Here is a 22,884-nt window from a genome sequence, read left to right as displayed (position 1 = left end):
GGGTTTTTAAGTCAGCATTATAAAAATATCGGCTAAAAATGAACGATTAATTGCCCATCCCTAGTTTTAAGTGACTGCTTGAGTTGGATGTTTTGATTGTATTCGTTACTCGTCATATATTTACATACCCCTATGTATAATAAAACAAACATTTCTCACAGATTGGTAAAATCAGTAAGCTTTTATTAAATTAAAAACAATCTTTTCATTCAATCTTAACAAAATGAAAAATTAAACAAAAACAAATTGTACCATTACTTTATTCTCAGTGTCGACCTCACTCTTGTTTCACATCTTGCCTTGATTTGACTTCCAGTGACACAACTGATCCCAAATCTTTATTGCATACAGAATGTACATAAAGCCTGCTCGACTCCAAGAGACGATGAAGGAATTCTCTCAACAGAAGTAGTTAACTTACTTTAATGCCCCTTGTTAAACAAAGTTAGACTTAAGGGACATAAAAAGGGAAGATGTCTCAAAACCTTAAGACTGAAGCAATTACAATTAGACAAACAAATCTGAAGGGTTGGCACAGTTGTTAAATAGGGTGGTTGACCACTTTTATGGGAAGATGCATGACTGAACAGCACATTAGTTTATGTACAAAGACAAACTAAAATTGGATAAGTGGATTCTCCTTTTGACCTGCCATCTAACCAGGAAGCTCATCTGTGCACAGGAGATGACAAACGGGCAGTGAAGGCCAGTCTCAGTGCTAAAGCTCCAGCTTGCGAAGCCTTAAGGGGTTAGGAAGGGCTTGCTGATTGGGTAAGGTAGAGGCCTCTTGCTCTGCTGTGCGGAATAGCACTCTCCCCCGGTGATTGAACATGTAGAACGATGGATGGTTCCTCAGTGTATCGAAAGTTCTGAGAAGGAAAAAGGTGTAAATTGTAGTTTATAAAAATGTTAAACCACTTTTGAAATATTGGGTCAACTCAGTCTAGGACTGCACTTTAACCTGTAGTGTAGACTGCTAGAGACTGGTTTAGCTCAAAGTAAAAATAACTGGACACTGACCATCATCACAATTACTACAATCTTCTGCTCGAAGTGAAACAGATACCGGTAATATAAAACTTTATTAACGCCTGATGTAAATGTGTGAGCAAGAAACAATCAACCATGTTAGTATGAAAAGAACAAACAGAGGTTACCTTAATCGTTTCAGATGTTCTAGCCAGTACAGATTAATACTAATATCATGTCCGTTAATTATTGCTCTACAAATGCAGTTTCACTTAGTTTAAAGTTGCTTGTGCAGTTAACGTGCAGTGCCAAAGCTACTGTAGTAGCGGTGCTATTACCTATAACAGTACCCACCAAAATATAAGCAGTGAATATAGAGGGGTATTGTGAGACAGGGAATAAATTAGTGATTCACACAACCTTTTGTATTTCAAGGACCTCCAGTTTGATATGATATGATATGCACTAGGACTAGGTTACAGACCAGTCCACTTGACACATTTTCTCAGTCTATCTCCAGATCCAACATTTAGAACCAGTGTAATAAACAACTGTGTCGCTCTGGGTGAGACGAATTGCGTCTCCTATATTAAATTGGTGAAAAATAAACGTACTTGTTTTTCAACTCTGAGGAGGCGTCCATGTCTTTGAACCCCCCAGCAATGTGGACGATCCCGTAACAGGTCACAACAAACGATAATAACGTTTGTAACATAATCTGCAAGATAATAAACAAAAAAAATAAACATCAACGACCAATATTATACATTATATAATACCTCAGAATAAATAATAAAAACATCACTCACATCTATTGGTAGCGTTTCATTCTCCTTCTCTGTGAGTCGCATGTATGATCGATCTGGATGGTTAAAAGGAAATAAAAACATTAGTCATTTTACAATAGCACTTATGAAGCGTAACACTGTATTTACTGTCACTGGTTGATCCGAAGGTGACACGTTGTGCACATCAATTCATTACATGAATAGGATCAGAGAATCGAATCGTTTTTTTTTAACGGAGCGGAGCTACATGTAGCCGCAACGTCGGAGGAGAAGGAAGGAAGGCCGCAGGTTGTGTTGCCGTTTCATCAACGTAAAACTACACGCGCAAAGCCACGAAAACAATACATAATAATCTATCCTTCACACTTACGCTGTGCTGCCGAGAAAGCTGCATGAGCCAAGGCGAACAGCCCAACGCCAACGACGCTTTTCCAGAAAGAAGAAGACATCTCTGTTCTCTTTACTGCAGGCTGGGGATGAGGATGGAAGTTGGAACGAGCACTTGGTGGCGCAACAAAATGACGTCGGGAGTTGTTGTTGCCAGTGTTGCCAGGTCTGCTTTGTGCCACTTTGTGCTTGTTTTTTCTGTGTTTCCAAAGTGTGTAGTTGCTTATTTGGGCTTAATGTTGTTTAAATCAGTTTTTGTCAAACATTTTTCAGTCAAGGACACCCCCCCCCCCCCCCCACACACACACACACACACACACACACACACACACACACACAAATTAACATGTATTAATTTGTCTGCAGGCCAGTATTCTGAAAAAAGAATAAAACGAATACACACAATAACTGTTTACTTTTATGGGTCCCCCTTGAAAATTAGATCCTGATCTCAAGGGGCTATCCCTTCAAAAAAAATCTTTATATGATGTTTTTTCATATTATTAGGGATCAAGCCTGAAGGGGCAAAGACACAGTCTCCAATCAGTGAACGACACCATATGTGGACGAGACTATCTATACCAGTAAGACTCCATATATGGAGATCTAAGGGTGGCAGCGGGGGCAGTGTCTTGAGTGTACAGGGTTTGATGAGGGCCCAGGTATGGCCGGGCCTTAATTGTCGGGCCTGTTGAGAACTGTTGAGGCCTGTTTTTGCAGCTTCACTAATAACTTTGGGGCAGGCCGCAGGCCCATTACGTCTAGAGTTTGAATGGACAGGTATCAAAAGGGAGACATCGAAGAGGAAGGATGGGTGGGGAAGGATCAACATATGGAATGTCAGAACAGGTCAGCTCCATATAAGAGATCTAAGGGCCGATTCATACTCCTATTTTACTCCCCCCCCCCCCCCCCGAACCTCAGATGACGTCACATTGTAGGCTCTACAGCGCCGAACCGACTTTTATTCGGCTGTAAAATAGGAGTATGAATCGGCCCGAAGGGTTTGAGGTCTGATGTAGAGTTGCTGGCCGGCTCCATATATGCAGATGTAGGTGATGTTCCAGTCTTCTGATGTACGGCCATATATGGAGCATGTCACAAGGCGTGACATAAATGGTGGCGTGACGTGTCACGAGGCGTGAGAGACTGACGGCTATAAATGGTGGCGTGACGTGTCATGAGGTGTGAGGGACTGACAGCCATGGTGGTGTGATGGACGGAACGACGGACGGACTGTTTTGCAGGTTTTCATAGTAATCTATGTAATGTTATTGCGACGGTCGCAATAACATTACTTGTTAGACCTAATGCATTCATTGCTTCTATAGCTCATTGTGCATATTGCGTATAGCTTTTTTCTTTTATGGCTTGACCCCATCTTCTCGCTGCTTGCAGCTATATTTTTATATTATTGTTTGTCTTTAAAAGTATGTTTTGACGAATTTAATACATAGGACCCCAATGGAAACAAGCCATACAAGCTTTCTTCGGTTTATCCTTTTGTATGAAACTTTATGCTACTGGCTACCTCTGTGCTGTTTTATCAATCAATCAATCAATCAATCCTCCAATAAGGCACTCCTAACCCTATTACCAAAGGGCCTGGTCGCACAGCCTTTGCCTTTAGGGTTCCCACTTCCCACCCTCTGGAATGCTCTGCCCCTGGAAATCAGGCTCACTGAGTCTGTAGTTTTTAATCCTAATTTCTCTTGATTGTGTTTATACTGATTGTTTTACTCTGCCTTAGCTCCTTACTATGTTTTAAGTAATTTGTTTGTATCTGAATTATTTTTTGCATTGTTTTTAAATGTTCCTGTTGTGTGGTGTATACTTTTATTGTTTTTTTGTAAAGCACTTTGTAACACTGTTTTGAAAGGTGCTATATAAATAAAGCTTTATTATAATTACTATTATAATAAATCAATCATAAAGCAGTGGTTGCTTGTTTCTCTCACAAAACCTGGCAACACTGGGGACCACTTTTCGTCGCGACAGACGCGTCATCATGCGATTTTCGGCACAAGAGAACCCTGACCCCATTCGTTTTTTTTGTGTTCGCTTCGGTTCAGACCTGTCTGTTATTGAAGCGAGTTGAAAATAACGTTTTTTTGTTTGTTTTTGCGTCGAGTTAAAGGCTCCCCCTGCAAAGAAATATTAAAGTGCAAAGCCTACTTTTTCCACACCACGGAGGAGACTATTACGATCTAGTCAAGTGCACTAACCTGGCAACGCATACCGTGCTTAGTTGCTAGGATAAGCTACTTATTCGCTCATAACGTACACTTAAGGTAAGTGGCCATAAAAGCTACAATAAAAACAATTCTGGTGCTCTTGACGAGTTTCTATTCTAATTCTAAACGGCAGAATAACCTCCCGCCTCGCATCAGGCTGTGGTACCATGGCATGAGCATACCGTAGTAGTGGTTTCATTCTTTCGGGTTTCGGGACGGCCTAGTGTCTTCATATTTGTATTCCACTAACAAACATTTACTAATTATTTCGTTTAGGAGGGGGGTTGACCACCCAGAGCCTATTAAGACAGAGTTACGACATTTGAGGGTACAGAAAACAGCCCGGTCACGTGGTTCATTGTCACTGTAAAGCCTAGACCAGTGTTGCCAACTCTCGTGAGAGAAATAAGCCAACCCACCTCCAAAAACACGCCAACAATAATGTGGCCATATAATCCTAATAAAGATTCGATTCATTTATCATTATAAATACTATGTATGTCTATGATAATTTATGTTTTGGTCATTTATTATACTAATTAGCCAATATACACATAGGGCTACTTTTATAGCCGAATTCTTCATATTTTCCCCCTAACATGCTTCATTGTCGTAATGAGGTGTGTGTGTGTGTGTGTGTGTGTGTGTGTGTGTGTGTGTGTGTGTGTGTGTGTGTGTGTGTGTGTGTGACTGTGACTGTGTGTGCTTGATTGATTTATTAACAGTTTGCAGAATTACAGTACATTTCAAGTACAACTCAATACAAAAACTGTTAACAGTGAGTGGACGACACCATAAAGCATTACACTTGTTTACAATAGGGCCCACCATTTTCAATTCATCAAAATTCGTGTGTGTGTGTTGTCGTAACTCTGTCTTATTCTATGGCTCTGAGACCACCTGGGTATAGGTTGCATATAAGCATTGGGTATCCGCCAATTTATTTTATTTACATATAAATATTAAATACATATAGTTTTGACCACAATATATATTAAAAACACCAGTATCCCGATCAGCGATGTATCTTTCACCAAACACGCTGTTCATCTTGTTTTTGGCAAGCCCTTTCTGACCTGAATGGACATTTTGCTTTCTTCACGTCTTTATCAAGGCGCCTGTCTTCCTACAACCTTTTTCCACACACATGTAGCGACAGACAAATGATTATCCAGATTTTAGCCACATATGTGACTTCTGATTTCAAATATTGTTCCTTGCTAAAGGAGATGGTCCCATTTAAGACCCACCAGCTTCCTTGTCATATCAGTGTCTTATACTCATTATGTATCTATTCTTCGCCCTCTGTGTCTGAGGTCAGTTCTGAATCTTAATTGCACACGCCTCTCTCTGTTACCTCCTCCTTTCTACCCTTCTTTTCAGTGCTTAGGTGAAGCATATCTATTTTGAATTGTGCTTATTTTTCCCCGTTTGTTGTAAAATTGGCCTGTGGATCACAGTGCTGTTGCTCTGTTGCTTCTGTGGTCTTGGTGGAGAGATGGAGGCTATCTCAAGATTCCCTTCCTGGTTGTGTTTCAGCTGAGATCAAGCATTCCCTGAAGAACAAGAGGATGCTGTGTTCTCCCACTTTTCAAATGTAACCTGACTGTATAGGAAAAAAATCTTACCAGACTCAATCCTTAAGTAATACAAAAAACAAAACAAAAACAATTTATTCTGGAACTTGAGACATCAGTGTTTTTGAATCCAGAGAGCGAGCATCTTTGCCATCATGTCCCAGAGGAACCCAGGAGATGGCCAGAAGGGCTTTGCCGTGGGGCGGGGCCTACTGGCCGCTGCTGAGACCTTGAACTTCAGCTCAGCTCCCCAAAATCGAGCAATGAGAGGGGGTGAAAACCAAGACCGTGGCTCCCAGCTGCCCCGGCGTAGCGGCGGTGGCAGCCACATTGGCAACACCATGAAGCTGTTTGCAAGCTTGGGTCTTTCTCCTGCTGACCTGGATGCACTGGCTCAGATCCCAGAGGAGGACATCAGCGTGGAGACACTGCCCGGCATCTTGATGCAGCTGAAGAGTCGGAAGGGGGGCGGGGGGATGGCAGGCGTTCCCTCCATGGGCATGGCTCAACAACGTGCTCGTCCACAACCCTCCTCTGCGGCCGACTTTGGCTACGGTTCGATGTCAAGTGTCTCTTCATCGGCTGCCCACAGCTACGACTTGGACTACAACACCAGGGAGAGGCCTGCATACTCTGAGCTTTCCCGTGATTCTTATGGCGGCATGGGGATGACGTCGTCCTCCGACTCCGTCTTTATGCAGCGGAGGATGGGTTCGCCATCCCAAGGAAAAGTGCAGGACTTCTTGGGAGTCACACCCACCATGTTCCCTCATGTCTGCTCTCTTTGTGACTTTGATGTGCATTCCAACATGGTGAGTACAACTCCAACTTCATCCCCTTTTCCTCTTTCTGTGGGATTTAACTCATAAAATGTTGGTTCATTGGCTCCAGTCCTTACACTGGATGGATCTCATTCATGTACCATCTCCATGACAGACATGCTTGCTGTTGTTTTCTATTGACTGGATCCATCTATAATTGGCTTATATTTTTCTTAGTCTTTTTGTATTCTGTATGTCTTACATTTCTTAAAGACTTACAGAACAAATACTATTCATAATGGAGTCTTTGTAGTTTCAGAAGGATCGGCCATCCAAATGTCTTGAATTTCGTGCACATGTACAGACAATACTTGAAGTTGAATTATAATGAATAGTGAAGTAAATAGTCAGTAAATAGTCATATTTAATTCATATCCAAAGGTTCAGTCCTCTTACAAGTTAAGCTGTTCAGCAAGCTTCTGTTTGTGTCCTCCAGGAGTGGAATCAACACACTAGTGGTTTACGCCATGCTGAGAACCGCAGACAACTGCTTCAAATGTAAGTCATTCACCTCCACCCTGACATCAAGGAGCTCGTCTCCAAAACACACAGCTGATGTTTCCTGCATATTGTCATTAACCATAGTTGCTCTCACACATTTATCTTTTTACTATGTTTTAAGGCGGTATTGGTCTTGCTGCCAAGAACAGACCTGTAACCACTAACCCGACCAGCGTCCCTATTTTGGGCATGTTGTTATAGTAAAAATCACACCCGTGTGAAGTAGGGCCCTGGGGGGCACTCTTATCATCATACATCATCACATTGACTTTTCTGTCCTCACTTTTTATCCTCGAGTCCAATCCGGCTAATCGCTTGTGGCATCCTCAATTTTCTGTCCTCAATTCAGAGTACAGTACTGAGTACAGTATTGCATTCTAGGATCCCTGGAGGGTGCCACGATTGCGTCCTTTCTCGATTTAGTGAGTCTAAGCATGCAGGCTATAGAGCGCCTAAGTCCTGACGTCACTCGCTCATCCCCTGATTCATGGAAGTTTTTATCTATGGCATGGGGTCATCTTAAAATCGTCTCTCATAAGAATTGTGGTCCAAAAGTAAACAAACTGTCTCTGCGATTTTGTCGAGGAGGTGTCTCTGTATTGTTTACGACAGTCAGTCAGTCATATTTCATACAGTCTGTTTCTAGCGAAAATTGTACTAATTCAGCAGCAGTAACAAATTCAATAGTGTTTTCTCTCAGTCAGTTGATTATTTATTTATTTATTTTTATTTTAAGATATTTTTTGCGGCTTACGCCTTTTTATTGGTTTTTTGAAGGGACAGACAGTAGGCTGACAGGAAACGGGAGAGAGATGGGGGAAGACAGTAAAGGCCGTGTCGGACTCGGGAGTCGTACCCGCGGCACACTGCGACTGGATTACCAGTCGGGTGCCCAGACAGTTACGCCACCGCCTGGGGTCGGCCGGGATGATTTGTTTATTTTTCAAACACAGTTCTTATATGAGCGATCTAAAATCCCCCTATGGGGATTACAATGCAAATATTAAAGTACATGAACCTGTGGACTTTGCGCCCTCTACCGATATTGACATCAGACTTCGGTGCTCTATTTGCATCACTACAAGCTTTTGGTGTGCAATATGATGATTAAAACGACAGTTCTAATGTCTACACGATCTGCCATTTTAAGTATAAATCAGAGCCCAAGTAAAATTCATTCTCTGGTCATTTTAATTAAGCATGTGTTGCAACATAATATCATTGAAATGCATGATTAATGACTATGGAAATTACATTAATGTTCTTTTTAGGTACCCTGACTGGGACCCAGGCATGGACCCAGGCATGGCACCAGCAAGAAGGTGAACGTAATTAATAATGGCAAGCATTCACTTGGTTGCAGTTTTCATTTTTTTACTTGAACTTTTCTGGAGGTTAAAAGCCCAGTTAAATTAATTTGGCATGTAACATTTTAGCATTTGTTGGTAAGTCGATGGATCTAGGCAAAAATACGATTATATAAATTAATTAAAAAAATATATATAGGTTTGACTTTTATCACCGGCACTTGAGATAATAATAATAATTATTATATATTTTACTTGTAACAGAGTTTAAATTTGAATAAAATCTCAATGTGTGCCTACATCAGAAGGAAAATAATAATTAAAAGGACTAAGGTAATAATAATTATAATCAAATGAATAAAAGTGAAGAAAGTCCATCTAGGCAAATGCCAAGATGAACCTTCATCAGATCAAACATGGCCAAAGTATTTTGGGGGTCCACAGCGTGACAGGTTTACTCGTCCCGATTAATTAATTTGGACCTCATTTTCGCTCGCTGGCATTGATGCTTTACCATCCAAGACGGAAGCCAAAAGCGGACGCGTGTCATAGTGCAATAGCCTGAAATCACCGGCACCGAAGCACCATACCACTTTCGTCACTCAGTATGTTAAATAATAGTATTTGCTGACTCACTGATGGTTAATGTCTTCTTCTTCTTCTGTCTCAGTGGGAATCTTCGTATGGCGAACACCCCAAACCTCTCCCCTGGACTGCTCGGACAAGCTCCCATGGGGGGAGGACAGCAATCGGGACGCATGGGCTCTGGCTGGGGTAAGAGAAATGGGCTAAGGCCAAGAATGTGTCCCAAAGGTCATGTATTCTTTAACCCATTCTGACCTGAGATCAGATTCATACGAGGTTTCCACTGGACACACGCTGGTCTGACGAACCCATTCTGACCTGAGATCAGATTCTAAAAATGTCAGTCGTTCTTCGATAAAATAAATAAATAGCAGACCTACAAGCTCGTATCGCGCCACTCGGTGGCGCGATATGAGCTTGTAGATCTGCTATTTTTCAATAGCTAAAGCATAACATGATGCCAACACCAAAATGGGTGCCCGGTCAGAATGGGTTAGGTGCACATATTCACCAAAGAAGTATGATAGATTTTTGACTGGCATGAATTTGAATCAATATTCAAGTGTAATCACAGCTAATATTTACCCAATAAGATATCAGTTGAATATATCCCAACTGTTTGCGAAACAAGGAATCAGAATCGGTTTTATTGCACAGGTTTTATCATTTACAGGTGTAAATCTGTGGGTGAATTTGTTTTAGAGCAAGCGCCCCTCCCCCAGGAAAAGGGGGGCAAAAGAGGGAGAGCAAAGAAAAATAAATGTGTCAAAGAATAAAATAAAAGATCAACATGAACATACAAAGCCTAAATATCGCAAGAGTGGCAACATATCAGTAGGCTAATAACTAATTGGAAGAAACAAGTTAATGTGAATGTCTTGTGTTAGGTGGAAACGCTGGAAACAACAGATCTCTCCCTGGACAAGTCAAGGTAATTCTTTAACTTTAACTTAGTAGTTGTTCATATTTGCTTTTTACTCTACTGTTCTCTATTCTTCTCCGTACTGAACTGACACCTCTACTATCTCTAATGTACTGAACTATACTGACTTCTCTACTGTAGTTTGCTGTACTCTGTACTGCACTTTACTGTACCTCCACGTACCTTTGGTTAAACCAGATGAATGTGGTTAATATGTAACATCTATCTGTTCCTCAGAGAAGCAGAGTTGTGGTTGCAAAATATGACAGGAAACCGCTGAACAACACAACCTTGTTCCAATTGGCAGAACCCTTTGGAATCCTCCGAGAAAATCTGGTTCTCAAGAACAAGGTACAACACTGAGACCATAGCAGCTAGAAGTTAAACATTTATGTGAATTTTTGCGGAAGTAGTTGAAAATGTATATATTTGTCTAACTATTTCAGGCAGCCAGCATGTCGGTATGATTTGTTCCATTGGTCTGCACTATTGCCAGTATTTTCAAAAAGAAATCCTAGTACATAAGATTATTTGCAATCATATTTGTTGGTAGTAAAACATGCAAAACTGTCATTTTTTGCAATAATCAATTAAAAAAGGGCACTGTCTTGCATTTCTGCAGTGAGACACTCAACAACGTGAACAATAGTATTTTTATTATTCTACAAATAAGAGCAATGCAAAACATGACATGGACAGCAGCACTTAGCTGTCAGTATTAGGAAAAGGGACGCACATGCTGTAGATTTTACTGTTCAGAAGGTTAGATTGTATTTAGTCACACTTTTATGAAGTTTTCCATCTTTGTTTTAAAAACAGAGTTACCTTTAGGCAGGAGCATGGAAGCCATAACCTGACGCTGCCGTGAAACAAATTTGTGTAGCAAGCTTCTTGGATCTGGCAGCGTCAGGTTATGGAAGCCATGCATGCCAGTCAAAGGTCAGCTGACCCTGATTGTCATCTACAAGCTCATTCGCTTAACAGAGTGATCCGTCTAAAGTAAAGCAATTTTATTATACCAATGGGCAAGTCAAATGATTAAGTCACACCTATATTCATAGTGAAAATAGTCAGTCTTTAAGCTCACAACATAAGACTTGAACTATTTTCAACTATTTAGTATTTTTAGTATTTATTTATATAGCACAGTATAAAAACAATACAATTACCGGTAACTAAACTTACAAATATAGAAAAGGGAAAGTGCTAGCATGAGGCAAAAAAAAAGATGTTTGTGGTGTTTCCCCTAGGCTTTTCTGGAGATGGACACCCACCAGCAGGCACAAGATATGGTCCAGTACTACCAGCAAAACCGAGCTTCGATGTGCAACCAACCAGTACATTTCTACCTGTCCAAGGACCTGATGGTGATTGAGGTACTGATGTTGATTAGCATTATGTTTTTTTTTAATGGGTTTTTTTTTGGCTTTTGCCTTTATTTTATATTTGTTATGAGGGGACAGACAGTAGGCTGACAGGAAATGGGGAGAGAGATGGGGGGGGAAGACGTGCAGTAAAGTCGGGAGTCGAACCCGCGGCACACTGCCAGACTGGGTAACCAGCCAAGGTGCCTGGACCGCTGAGCCACGGCCCAGGCCTTAGCATTATGTTAATCATGTTAACCCTGGCAAACATAAAATTAGAGTTTAAAAAAATATAGCTCACAACGCATCAGCTATTTTTGCTATTTGCAATTAAGTACATACGGCTTAATTGGTTAAATAAACTCCTACACTGACAATAACTGCAGCATAATGTGTAAATTCCACGAATATCTGTTCAATAACATTAAATGCAACATTGTGTACAGACTAGTTTCACTAGTCAGCAGGGGCAGCCACAAAATTACAATAGGAATGTTAAAGCACAGGCTGCAGTGATGCAGAATTGTGCATTAACCCATTCTGACCTGAGATCAGATTCACACGAGGTTTCCGCCGGACACACGCTGGTCTGACGAACCCATTCTGACCTGAGATCAGATTCTAAAAAATGTCAGTCGCTCTTCGGTTTTTTTCAAAAAATAGCAGACCTACGTACAAGCTCGTATCGCGCCACTCTGTGGCGCGATATGAGCTTGTAGATCTGCTATTTTTCAATAGCTAAAGCACGACACGATGCCGACACCAAAATGGGTGCCCGGTCAGAATTGGTTAAAGCTCCAGGTGCCTTTTGTAAATGTATTCAAATGGAACAATCTAACTTGAATAATGTTTTACCTTCTCCCAACAGAAAGCTGGTCAGACTGCTAGTGCTAAGCCTCTGGTGGTTCTCCAAAGAAAGAAGCAAATTATAGGTGCTGGCAGTGGCAGTCAGGTGGTGTTTTTCTCCAACGTGCCCAGAGAGGAGGAGAAGAAGATGGAGCTGTTGACCATCGCTGGGAATTTCGGAACCGTGGAGAAACATCTGTTTCTATCAAACGAGGTAAAGGTTTCTCCTTTGAACATAGTATTTTGCTAGCTGCTGCTGGAAACTGTCACTCACTGGCCGTGGTTGAGTTGGTAGAGAGGGAATCAGAAGGTCCCTGGTTCTCATCCTGGCCCCGCTTTGAGTCCCTGAGCAAGACACTTGACCCCTAACTGCTCCCTGGGGTGCTGCCCACTGCTCCTGATACTAATGATGGTTTACTTTAAATTAAATTAATTTGAGAGGTTTGGGTTGTTTTCTTACCTTATTATGGGCAAACTAGTCCATTCCATGAGTTATTTCGCTCCGTTGTGTTGTTTATTAGCAATTTAAGAAATAAAAACAGTCGCTCATTGACTTGTAACGGGGAAACAGCTCTCAAAGTCACTCTTTTAGCACATACTGTAAACCAGGGGTGCCCAAAAGGTAGCTCGTGATCTACCACTAGATCACAAAGGCTGTGCCATGCCACAGCATGGCATGGTCCTAATTATAATAATAATAATAAATAATTATATTTAATTTAAATAGGACTTGACACTTGAATTAAGGTGACTTGTCAGCTCAAACCCACAATGCAATACTTTGTTTTCAAGATTGTTGTGCACAAAACGTCAGTAGCATTACAAAGTTACAAACAAAAAAACACCCTACCAATTCCATTCTCCCCTCCATTTCCCCATTCCATTTCTGTTTGTCTTATGTCTTGCTGTACTGTATGTAACGCCAGCGACGCTATTCCATCAGCCCCCTCAGGTACATTTTTAAACAAATTTCAGCAACGGGATAATATTATTTGGTGGGTAGATCTTGTTGAGCTGGTCATTTTGAAAGTGGCTCTATAGTCATGTGCTCAAGACCGAGCTGTCCGATAATTCATATTCCATCCTTGCAGGATTGGACCGTTTTGAACAAAAAGCCTCAAATCATGAACGCAGCGTACAATTTACGTGAAATCTTTCACAGACTTTCCTATTAGGCTGATGAATATATCCCACCCTTTCAGATTGGCCTGTTATGGCGCCACCAACAGGTGGAATTTTGCTAAACACATTTTTGGATCAAAATGCCTCAAACCATCCAATAAGGGCCTTTCTCGGCCCTACCTATCAACTCCACCCCACCCCCCCCTGGTGCTGCAGTCATTTTGGATCCTAAACACAATATAGCGTCACCAGGAGGCCACAACCTGACCTGCCCTGGTGGAGACTTTATCTAGTTTTTGCTTTGTTTTTGTACATTTCATTTATTTATTTTTACAATAATGTTGTGTCTGAGCTGTTTTCTTTTCTTGTTTGTTTTTGTTTATTGTCTTTGTGTTCAATAAACACACTTCATATACAAATATGCAGTGGCAAATTCAATAATAATTCATTATCTGGGTGTGCCCCTTTTTGATAACGCATGGCATGAGTTAAGTTATATTGTATGAGTTAAATGGTAACTACCGTATTAAGACCATATTTTCTGCCAGAGTCGGCCGACTTGTTTCTGTTCAACTGATATTTTGTGTGCGTGTGCAGGCATTTGTTCAGTTAGGTTCTCCTGAAGACGCAGAGATGTTGGTGAAATACTACACCCTCAACCCGCTCACCATTAACGGCCAACCAATCAGACTCAACATCTGCACCAAGTACAAAACTCTAAAGTAAGACCTCATTTATACTACCTAGTAATTCCCTTGCACAGGAGTGTCAAAATGCAGACTCCAGAAATGGTAGAATTCAGCCCATAGGATGACGGGGTGGGGGGGTGAAAAAGAAAGAAAACATGAAGTATATAAACGACTCAAATGGAGAATGCAAGTGTAATAATCAAAACATTAAAGGGAATCACCGGTCTGCAATTTGACACTGACATTTTTAAAACAATACCCTACCACTGAAGTCTGCACGCGCATGTTATGGTAATCATTTACAATTTACAATTTAGGCATTTAGCAGACGCTCTTAATCCAGAGCGACTTACATTTAAGCAAGAACAAAAGCATGGGAATACATCACATAAAAGCATTTATCATGAAACATGCGTAAGCTAAGAAGGTAACAGTGGAATATCTATATGATGAAACTATACATACACTATACATAATAAACTATACATATTCACTACTATGCTATACATATGTACTATGGCGTGCTATGACTATATACAATACAATTATAGTGCTGTCTACATAACATGCTATAAGTCTGTGTCAAATGTTATCTAAGCCAACAGAAATGCTATCTGCTATTTCTAGGCATACCATGTCTATGATGTGTTAGAAACATAGTTATAATAATGCATTAATTGCCGTTCTTTCTCTGTTGAAGTACGGACAAAAAGGTCAGAGACAACCGAGGGATGAAGAACACCTCCTCCAACAACTCCCCTGGAAACAGGAGGTCGTCCTCCCCTGGGAACAGGTCCTCGTCCAAGTCCTCCAAATCTAGCTCCAGGAGGCGGGAGCGGGACAGGGATGTGAAGAAGAGAGAGGAGACCAAGTCACCTGTAGAGAGGGATGTGAAGAAGAGAGCGGAGACCAAGTCATCTGCTGATAAAGAGGAGACCAAGTCTGGAGATGAGGAGGTGTGTGTGTGTGTGTGTGTGTGTGTGTGTGTGTGTGATTGGAAATTGAAAACCAGTCAGATTGGAAAAGGTGCACTCGTTTATACCAATGGAGGCATGCCGTTTGAAGGTGACTTGAGGCACCGCGGAGCGAGCTTAGGTGAGCGGGTCGCTGTGCAGAGCGTTGCGAAGTCACCTGCGCCGTCTGAGTTATGTACCGATAGGGACAGAATCATAATTCATCGTCCCTCTTATTATTCTCTTTATACAGTATACTGTTTTATGTCGAATTAGCCCTTCGCTAAACTTAGCAACTGTTGCTATGCAGGACAAGCTTTCGTCACCTCAGCTGTCAGTGTTAAAGTTACTCGACTGACCCACCCAGGTGATGGCAATAATACTAATGACCGTAGTCTAAAGCTGCATGGTTAGAGCGGCGCGATTAGATCAGGGCCGTGCAGAGAGCACTGAGGGGGCAGGTGCTCAAACCCCAGAAAAGGGCACGTGTGCATTGGCCGATTTTTGGGGGTGGTCTTTTTGTGGGGTCCGTCCCTTGTGCCATTTCATGTCATTGGACAGTGAGAAAAAAATAAAGGAAAGCTCCGCACACTCAGATCTGCGCACAATCGATGTATTTATTTAGCAAGCTTTCGGTCTACTGACCACCTTCAGGCAAATAAATACATTGATTATGTGCAGAGCTTCCCTTTATTTTTTTCTCATGTTCCCTTTATGGCTCCAGCACCTCTTAAGTTTTTTTTAGCAGATGAGCGGTGGTTCTTTTTCCATTTATGTCATTGGACAGTAAAATAAGCAATACTTTCTCATTAGTCTGAAACTAAAACTGACTGATGGCAGCCAGCACATTAAAAGTATAATTAATTATGATAGTGGAATTATCATTACTTGTCAAATGTTCGTCTTGAAGGGCCAATGGCACTTATTGGCCCCCCACATAACCCCTTATTGGCCCCCCACATAAGCTCTTATTGGCCCACTCACGTAAGCCCTCTTGATGCTCTTGCTACTGAAATGATCGATTATTTATATGGAGAAATTGCCTATTGGACAAGGACGGGTTGGGGAGGGACTTAGCGAAGGGCTAATTGTATTTTATTTTGATTATGGTTGATCATGTGTCAGGTATCTGGTGTGGTGGAGGGAGAGGAAGAGCAAGGAGAAGAGGAAAAGCAGGAGTGTGAAGAGGAGGAGAAGACGGAACAAGACGTGGAACTCCAAAACCCTGAAGAAGCCCAGCAACATCCTGATGGTGACCCTGTTGTCACCACAGCAACAAACGGGGAGGGGGACGGAGATGAGGCACAGGAGAAGGAGGCAGAGCCAGAGGCTGGTCCGTCAGAAAAGGCAGAGAGCATAGACGGTGGAGACAAGACGTCCGCCAACCCAGAAGACTCCCAGATAAACGAGGGAGAAATGCCTGACGACATGGTACTGCCTTGTCTTTTCTCTGTCCTTCACTTGGGACATTCTAAATGTAATGTAATACTCTATATTGGAGTATAACATTAATATATAAGTATAAGGTATAAAACAGGAAATGATAAATGACAAAAAAACAGACACAAAAAACGAAACTACCGGTAAAAGCCAACAGCACACTCTTGCCCTCTCCCAGCCTAAATCGTGCCCTTTTCCCTTATTCCTGCTGTCTCTTCAAACTACAGTATTATGATTAGGGGTGGAGCTCGTTAATTCTTATTGATAACGATCACCTTATCGAGCAGGCTTATCGAGCCAAGACATGTGTGACAGATGCGCTACCCCCTCCTGTCAACCTGCCCTTATTATATAGCGAGCGGCCCATGACGTCTACCCGGCTATACCCGATTAGAGGCTCGATAAGCCAAAAGCTTATCAATACTCGGGTCTCGAAAAATGCCGAACCAGGTTTGTAATGGACCCGATTTTCGGGATTTTCGGGCTCCATCCCTAATTACGATACAATGAGCTTAAAACAGAATAGTGAAATGCAAAGCTACCATTAACCAGATGAATAACATAAGGTTCAAGAACAAACAAAAATAGAAAAGTAACAGTGATGTTCTCCATATAGCCGTCACAGTACCTACACACAGAGCGCGTTTTTCGGATTTTTTGCGGCGTTTCTCCCATCGGGTTTTCCGAAAAACGCGCCCAGTGTGCAACCACCTTAAATGCATATAATACCTTTGAAGTTATTTTATAGCATTGTTCCTCCATGCTTCACATTTGATCTTACGTAAACACTTGGGATTTCATGTCAATCCATAGGGCTCATAAAGATATAATATTCACAGAAAGTCCAAGAGTATACTTTATAGTAATTATTTTTCATATTTTGTATTGGGGAAATTAAAAGTTTACAATTGTGTGGGTTTTTTTTATGATAATCATCTGAATACAAATTTCTAAATATTAGACAATCAATAATCAGTAGCAATGATTGCATATTGATACAAATAAATTAAACAGACAATTAAAAGTACTAAGAATAGAGTGTAAATAAATAAACAATAATTGAATAAATAAATGTAAGTTAAGTAACAGGAGAGGAAAGGCAGCATCGTTTTTACTTGCTCTTACTGTATGTGTAACAGGACGCAATGGAGGACTTTCCAGACAACATGGATGACTTTGTGACACTGGATGAGTTGATGGATGAGGACGTAGAGGAAAACAAAAGCCTGTCCGATGATGACTACATTGGTAATTTACTGGATTCCATTCAACTCTGTTCCTCCCATGCTACCTTGCAAGTTGCAACATTTAACTGTTACCAGATAATAGAATATTGTTGTTTAGAATCCACTAGAATAGATTATGTAAAGAATATAATAGAATTGGACACAGTGGTAGATACTACAGAGATTCTACTCCAGAGATTCTGAGAGGAATGTGCAGTAGCACCATGGACTTAAAGAGTAGAATAGGACCGTTCCTGTAGTAGTCAACTAATGGTATAGAATACAACATATACATGTATGTTGACTGTACACTAGAGGCAAAGTTACAGTGGATTTTTATTAGCACTTCAACTTACGTGTGTGTGTGTGTGTGTGTGTGTGTGTGTGTGTTCCTCTACAGACAACACAAGGAAAGGGGTATGTACCTGTTTGAGCACTGTCTCTTGAGTTTTTCGAGACTGTGTGTTGCCACAGTATCTAAAAGTGTTTGTTGTGATGTTGTCTGTGGTGCGGGACTGCGACGATCTATAGCAATGTTTGCTATGAGAATATGGAGCTATTTAACACTAAGTATACTCCACTACCTGTTGTGGCATTTGTGTCTTGTTTTAACGTTTGTGTGTTGTCATTGTCATGGTGTTTGCGTCTTATTTTAACGTGTCTGTTGTTGTCATGGTGTTTGTGTGTGGTTTATGGTGTGGTGTCTTGTTGCAGGGGATGCGTGTAGTGAACGTTGGAGGCTTCAGGAAAGGTTACGGTTTTCTCGATCAAATACTGCGGCTGGCCAAACCCTTTGGCAAGGTGGTCAAACATCTGGTTCTAGACCTGCGGCCTGAGGTACAGACATTGATATTACAATCGACCAATAGTAGGGATCAGATTTTTAGATCAGAATTACATCACAATCGCACTACAATTGTGTTGGTGTTGTTTCTACTGTGACTCCAGGCTTACATTCAGTTTGGCACGGAGGAGGAGGCCAAGGCCATGGTTAAGTTCTACAACGCAGGCAACATTCAGGCTGCAGTGTGTGATAAACATGTGAAGATCAGTCATTCTCAGACCTATCCAACTATAAAGGTAAGTGCTTTTGATCTGTTTAAATCCCACCTGACCTAACCACATCCTATAGTCTGTCTCTCTGCTCTCATCTGTCTCCGCTGTCCATGGATAAAACAGCACTTTTAGAAACGCCGCTTATAGAGCAGGGTGCAATAACGGCAATATCGCCATACCGCTGTAAATAAATTATTATATATATATACATTTCTTTTCTTTTTTCCACCTGTGCTGTTCTGGCGACCGAAGTTCTAGGCCTACAGTGCATATGGTGTAATATGAAATTAAAAGTTGATCATTATAAACACGGAGGCTCATGCAGCAATAACGTTAACTCACGGCTTGGGGAGGCGTGGTTGTGGTGGAGCGGCTTGAAGTTTGGCTCGGCAATCTATTGTCAGTTAACTTGGAATTTGTTTAATACGTTTAAGATAATAGGTTCCGTGAGGAGGAGATGTTTTTGAACTGTTAGGTGTTCGTTTCATGCGATGCGCTGCCGATACCGTCGGTAAGGGGGAGGACAATTAGCCGCTTAGGACAGCAGTCACCGGTCACCGCTTTGGTATCGGGGATTGAGGAGTAGAGAAAGAGGGCCTTTTATACACTTAGTTGTGAAAACAAAACAGCCAAATCTGCATATTTGGAAAAGGTAGTGCTGAAGCAGCAAGTCATTGGAACGCCTTACGCACTATTGCTACCTTTAAACCGTGCACTCTGACCAGTGCTGAAGTGTCCTTGAGTAGAGGTCCCTCTTGTTTCAGATGAGCTAGACTAATTCCAGTGCTGGAAAAAAGCAAGTTAACTGGCTCTGGTGACCTATAGCACTGTCTCATAAGTGAGCAAAGCCTCCGAGAAACATGTAAAAAGATCTGATCAGTAGCAGGTTGCTCTCTACTCTCAGAAATTTGCGTACCGAAAAAACCAATGCCACAGACAACGCCATAGCCATACATAAACTACAAACTGCCCTCTCCCACCTGACCTGACGACTTCCTACTATCAGCTCTAGTCTATTATTGTTGAAACCGGTTTTATACTGAGCAATGTATTCTATTGCATTTGGTTATTTTACAGTGTGGTGCCAGCCGGGTGGTGTACCTGGGTCAGCTTCCAGACACAAAATTCACAGACGAGGCCATTCTGAAGATTGCTGAAACTTTTGGAAAAGTCAAGAAGTATTTTCTCAACAGAATCAAGAGAGAAGTATGTCTTTGAACTAGTCATACTACCACTAGCTCTAGTATTACTGCTAGTATTCTGCTACAACTAGAATGTATATGCATATTGTATTGAATATTTGTTTCAATACTCATTTGCCACAAGTGAATTACTTTTGTGAGGGTCGACTTATCACAAAGTGCTGGTTGGAAAAATGTCATTGACACATGGTTCTTTTAATTAATATATTGACAAGCATTTATGAATTCACTTGTTAACATTATCATGTTCTATATTATTTATTTAGTGTTTTGTAGAGATGGAAAATCCAGAAGTTGCAGAGAAGATGGCCGACAAGTGTAAAATCAATCCACCAAAACTCCATGGGAAACGACTGACGGTCTACGTCAGCAGGAAGTACAAACAGCTGAAACATGGGTGAGTTGTTATGACCTGTGGGTTGGGAATTGGAATTAAATGCTGTTGAATTTTGACAAATCCTGACGGAACATTGTCTGTCTTGAAGCCACAGGGCAATGGGGAAACGGCCTACTGAAGTCAGAGACAGAGACAGCAAAAAGAGAGACAGCCGTTCCAGGTCAAGGTCAAGGTAAACTTTATTGTCCACAAGGGAAATTTGTCTTGGGCTTTCACCCCAGCTACAGCCACACATAAAACATCAATGACAACAAAAATACATTACAGAGGAAGACCCAACATTACACAATTGCACACATGATGTGGATAATCTAGTTACTGCTGTTTCAGAGCATCGTTCAACGTCTCAGATGACACTGATGAACCCCCAACAAAGAAACCCTGCAGGGAGGAGAAGACACCAGATGAAGACAAAAAAGAGGATGAGGGTAAAGGACAGGAAGAAGAGCTGAAATCAGAGGTGGAGATGAAGGGAGCGCAGGACGAGGAGGTGAAGGAAGAAGAGAGCACAGAAGAGCAGAAAGAGGTCAATGCTAATCCTGACTCGACTGTCATAAACAGTGACTCGGAACAACTCGGCTCTGGTGTAAGTTAAAACATGACTGTATGAAAGCTAATAATAAAAACCACTGTAGTACTTATCCTGGTATTTTAAAACCGATATCAAAGTAACTGAGATACCAGGTAAACGTCAAACCTAGCAAATGTCTAATCTTATCTAAATATAACATTCTTTACATTTGTGGTCAAGCAAACTGTACTTTGAAGTTTGTATAATTAACTACAGACCATGAAAATAAGTTCCACTGATTTCTGGGGGAGAAAACGTTTCGGGTAGATATTGAGGGAAATCTGTCTTGTATATGAATACATTTGCTTTGCCTTTGACGCAGGAGTGTATGAACACTATTAATCGTTACGACTCGGGTGCCCTTTTGGAGCTGCTCAGCGCCCACCAGTAGAACACTGGTTCCACTGGGCAGCTCCACATTTTCTTCTGTAAAAGACTGGATGTATTGTGCACCTTCTGCCCAAGCAGAACAGTGGTTGGTACTGAACTGATTGGTGGATGGATGTTTGTTTGTTTGCAGGTGGTGAAACAGGAGGAGGAAGAGGTCTGTACCAGTCTGAGTCATCAGAACCACAGTATGGATTCTGGGGAGAACCAGACACCCACAGCAGAACAGACTGATGCAACCACAGCAGAACAGACTGATGCCACAGCACCAATACCTGCTGATGCCACCACACCAGAACAGACCGACGTCGCCACACCAGTACAGGTGGATGCTATTGCACCAGTTCAAAATGATGCCACCACACCAGAACAGACTGTAGCTGCCACACCAGTACAGGTGGATGCTATTGCACCAGTTCAAAATGATGCCACCACACCAGTACATACCAAACCAGCTCCAGCCTCTTTGCCCCTTGACCCCTATGATGAAAACAACCCTGTTGGTGAGTCTAGACTAGAGAATCTAGCCTTCAGCCCGCTCATCCTAGCGCCACGTGTCGCAAATGGGAAGACGGCAATAACGAGAGGGTGATGCTTTTTTTCTTTGCTTTTTTTTACTTGGAAAAGCAAACCCATGATGTTTTCATATACGCATTTGCTTGGAAAGCTGGCTGAGTGGCCCTGTTTGGTTTTGTGTATTTTAGTATGAAAGCGAGCATGGCCAGGCACAATGTTTCTATATTCCAAGTTGCTTGGAAGCCGGAAATGTGGCAACCTAGCAGGAACAGTATGCTGTACTGTACTGTACTGTGGTCACTACTGTGCTGTAGTCCTTTGTACTGCAGTGTACTGTACTGTGCTGTGTTGCTCTCCTCTGTACTGTACTCCTTTGTATTGCACTGTTATGTTCTCCTTTGTACTGTACTACTGTACTGTACTCCTTGTATTGCACTGTACTGTACTGTTGATATAATTGTTGTTATTGGTGTTATTATTATTATTACATGGATTATTATTCTGATGTGCACATGTGATGTGCCATTGCTCCACCTAGTGACCATGTATGATACGTGCACTGGACGCTCAGACGGTCAGACATTAGAATTTGGAACGATACAGAGAAGATTGGGAGCAAACCAATACGAACTGAAATTGGAACGATACAGAGAGTGTGTGTGTGTGTGTAGTGTGTCACTTCTGGTGGTGTTGTAGGAAGTGCGCAAGGTAACATGGAAACCCGTCGGGCACGTGGTGGTGGCGGAGCCAATGGAAAGAGGGGATGTAGTGTTGCCAGGTCCGCGTATTGTAAGCGAGTGGTAGTGCGTGTAAGTAGGCTGTAGAAAGTCAGGATTTGCGGGGTTGTTTGAATAGACGTGGCAACAGTGTTCCGTGGCCCGTGTGTGGGTGTTGCCACACTTACCAGAGAGCCGCGGACGTTTTCTCTGTCGGCCAGCTTCTTTTTCGTTATTTTAGACAGCTGGTGGATGGAAATTAAGCTCCACCTTCGCAGCTGACTACCGCGGGGGCAAGCGTTTCCGGG

The 22,884-nt window shown here is 41.8% G+C and overlaps 2 protein-coding genes across 6 annotated transcripts in view; one reads left to right on the top strand and one right to left on the bottom strand.

Moving 5' to 3' along the window:
• Window positions 1–166: 166 nt before the first annotated feature.
• On the bottom strand, window positions 167–2,268 carry mmgt1 (membrane magnesium transporter 1). The gene is made up of 4 exons (XM_083785369.1): window positions 2,128–2,268; window positions 1,779–1,831; window positions 1,584–1,687; window positions 167–869 (listed from the first exon to the last, which is right to left on the bottom strand). Exons 1-4 carry the CDS (start codon window positions 2,204–2,206, stop codon window positions 719–721), a joined length of 387 nt encoding a protein of 128 aa, XP_083641495.1. The 5' UTR covers window positions 2,207–2,268; the 3' UTR covers window positions 167–718.
• Window positions 2,269–4,171: 1,903 nt separating this feature from the next.
• LOC310873283 (uncharacterized protein) overlaps window positions 4,172–22,884 on the top strand; it is an 87,798-nt gene continuing 69,085 nt past the window's right edge. Inside the window, exons 1-21 of one of the 5 annotated variants that reach the window (XM_083785621.1) lie at window positions 4,172–4,435; window positions 5,918–6,767; window positions 7,213–7,274; window positions 8,549–8,599; window positions 9,255–9,358; window positions 10,057–10,100; window positions 10,329–10,442; window positions 11,342–11,467; window positions 12,324–12,515; window positions 14,021–14,145; window positions 14,813–15,068; window positions 16,191–16,496; window positions 17,645–17,753; window positions 18,132–18,148; window positions 18,446–18,568; window positions 18,680–18,811; window positions 19,865–19,993; window positions 20,256–20,386; window positions 20,481–20,558; window positions 20,717–20,972; window positions 21,478–21,847. In XM_083785621.1, the coding sequence (XP_083641747.1) occupies window positions 6,111–6,767; window positions 7,213–7,274; window positions 8,549–8,599; window positions 9,255–9,358; window positions 10,057–10,100; window positions 10,329–10,442; window positions 11,342–11,467; window positions 12,324–12,515; window positions 14,021–14,145; window positions 14,813–15,068; window positions 16,191–16,496; window positions 17,645–17,753; window positions 18,132–18,148; window positions 18,446–18,568; window positions 18,680–18,811; window positions 19,865–19,993; window positions 20,256–20,386; window positions 20,481–20,558; window positions 20,717–20,972; window positions 21,478–21,847 (3,382 nt within the window). In that variant the 5' untranslated portion in view covers window positions 4,172–4,435; window positions 5,918–6,110. Of the gene's footprint in view, window positions 4,436–5,917; window positions 6,768–7,212; window positions 7,275–8,548; window positions 8,600–9,254; window positions 9,359–10,056; window positions 10,101–10,328; window positions 10,443–11,341; window positions 11,468–12,323; window positions 12,516–14,020; window positions 14,146–14,812; window positions 15,069–16,190; window positions 16,497–17,644; window positions 17,754–18,131; window positions 18,149–18,445; window positions 18,569–18,679; window positions 18,812–19,864; window positions 19,994–20,255; window positions 20,387–20,474; window positions 20,559–20,716; window positions 20,973–21,477; window positions 21,848–22,884 lie in introns of all 5 variants that reach the window. The other 4 variants (XM_083785620.1, XM_083785623.1, XM_083785622.1 and 1 more) reach the window with 4 other exon arrangements.

The sequence above is a fragment of the Protomyctophum parallelum genome (genome assembly GCF_964188405.1).
Source record: "Protomyctophum parallelum genome assembly, chromosome: 16".
NCBI classification, from domain to species: Eukaryota; Metazoa; Chordata; class Actinopteri; order Myctophiformes; family Myctophidae; genus Protomyctophum; species Protomyctophum parallelum.
The sequence above is the reverse complement of the archived record's forward strand: the minus strand, read 5'-3'. Positions and strand labels throughout refer to the sequence as shown.

Bases quoted from the DNA above. Each gene is read 5' to 3' on its own strand.
- mmgt1 (XM_083785369.1), bottom strand. From the start codon at position 2,206: ATGTCTTCTTCTTTCTGGAAAAGCGTCGTTGGCGTTGGGCTGTTCGCC. The intron at 1,832-2,127 runs GTAAGTGTGAAG...TTAACCATCCAG, and splicing joins AGCTTTCTCGGCAGCACAGC to ATCGATCATACATGCGACTC. The intron at 870-1,583 runs GTACGTTTATTT...TTTCCTTCTCAG, and splicing joins TCCTCAGAGTTGAAAAACAA to AACTTTCGATACACTGAGGA.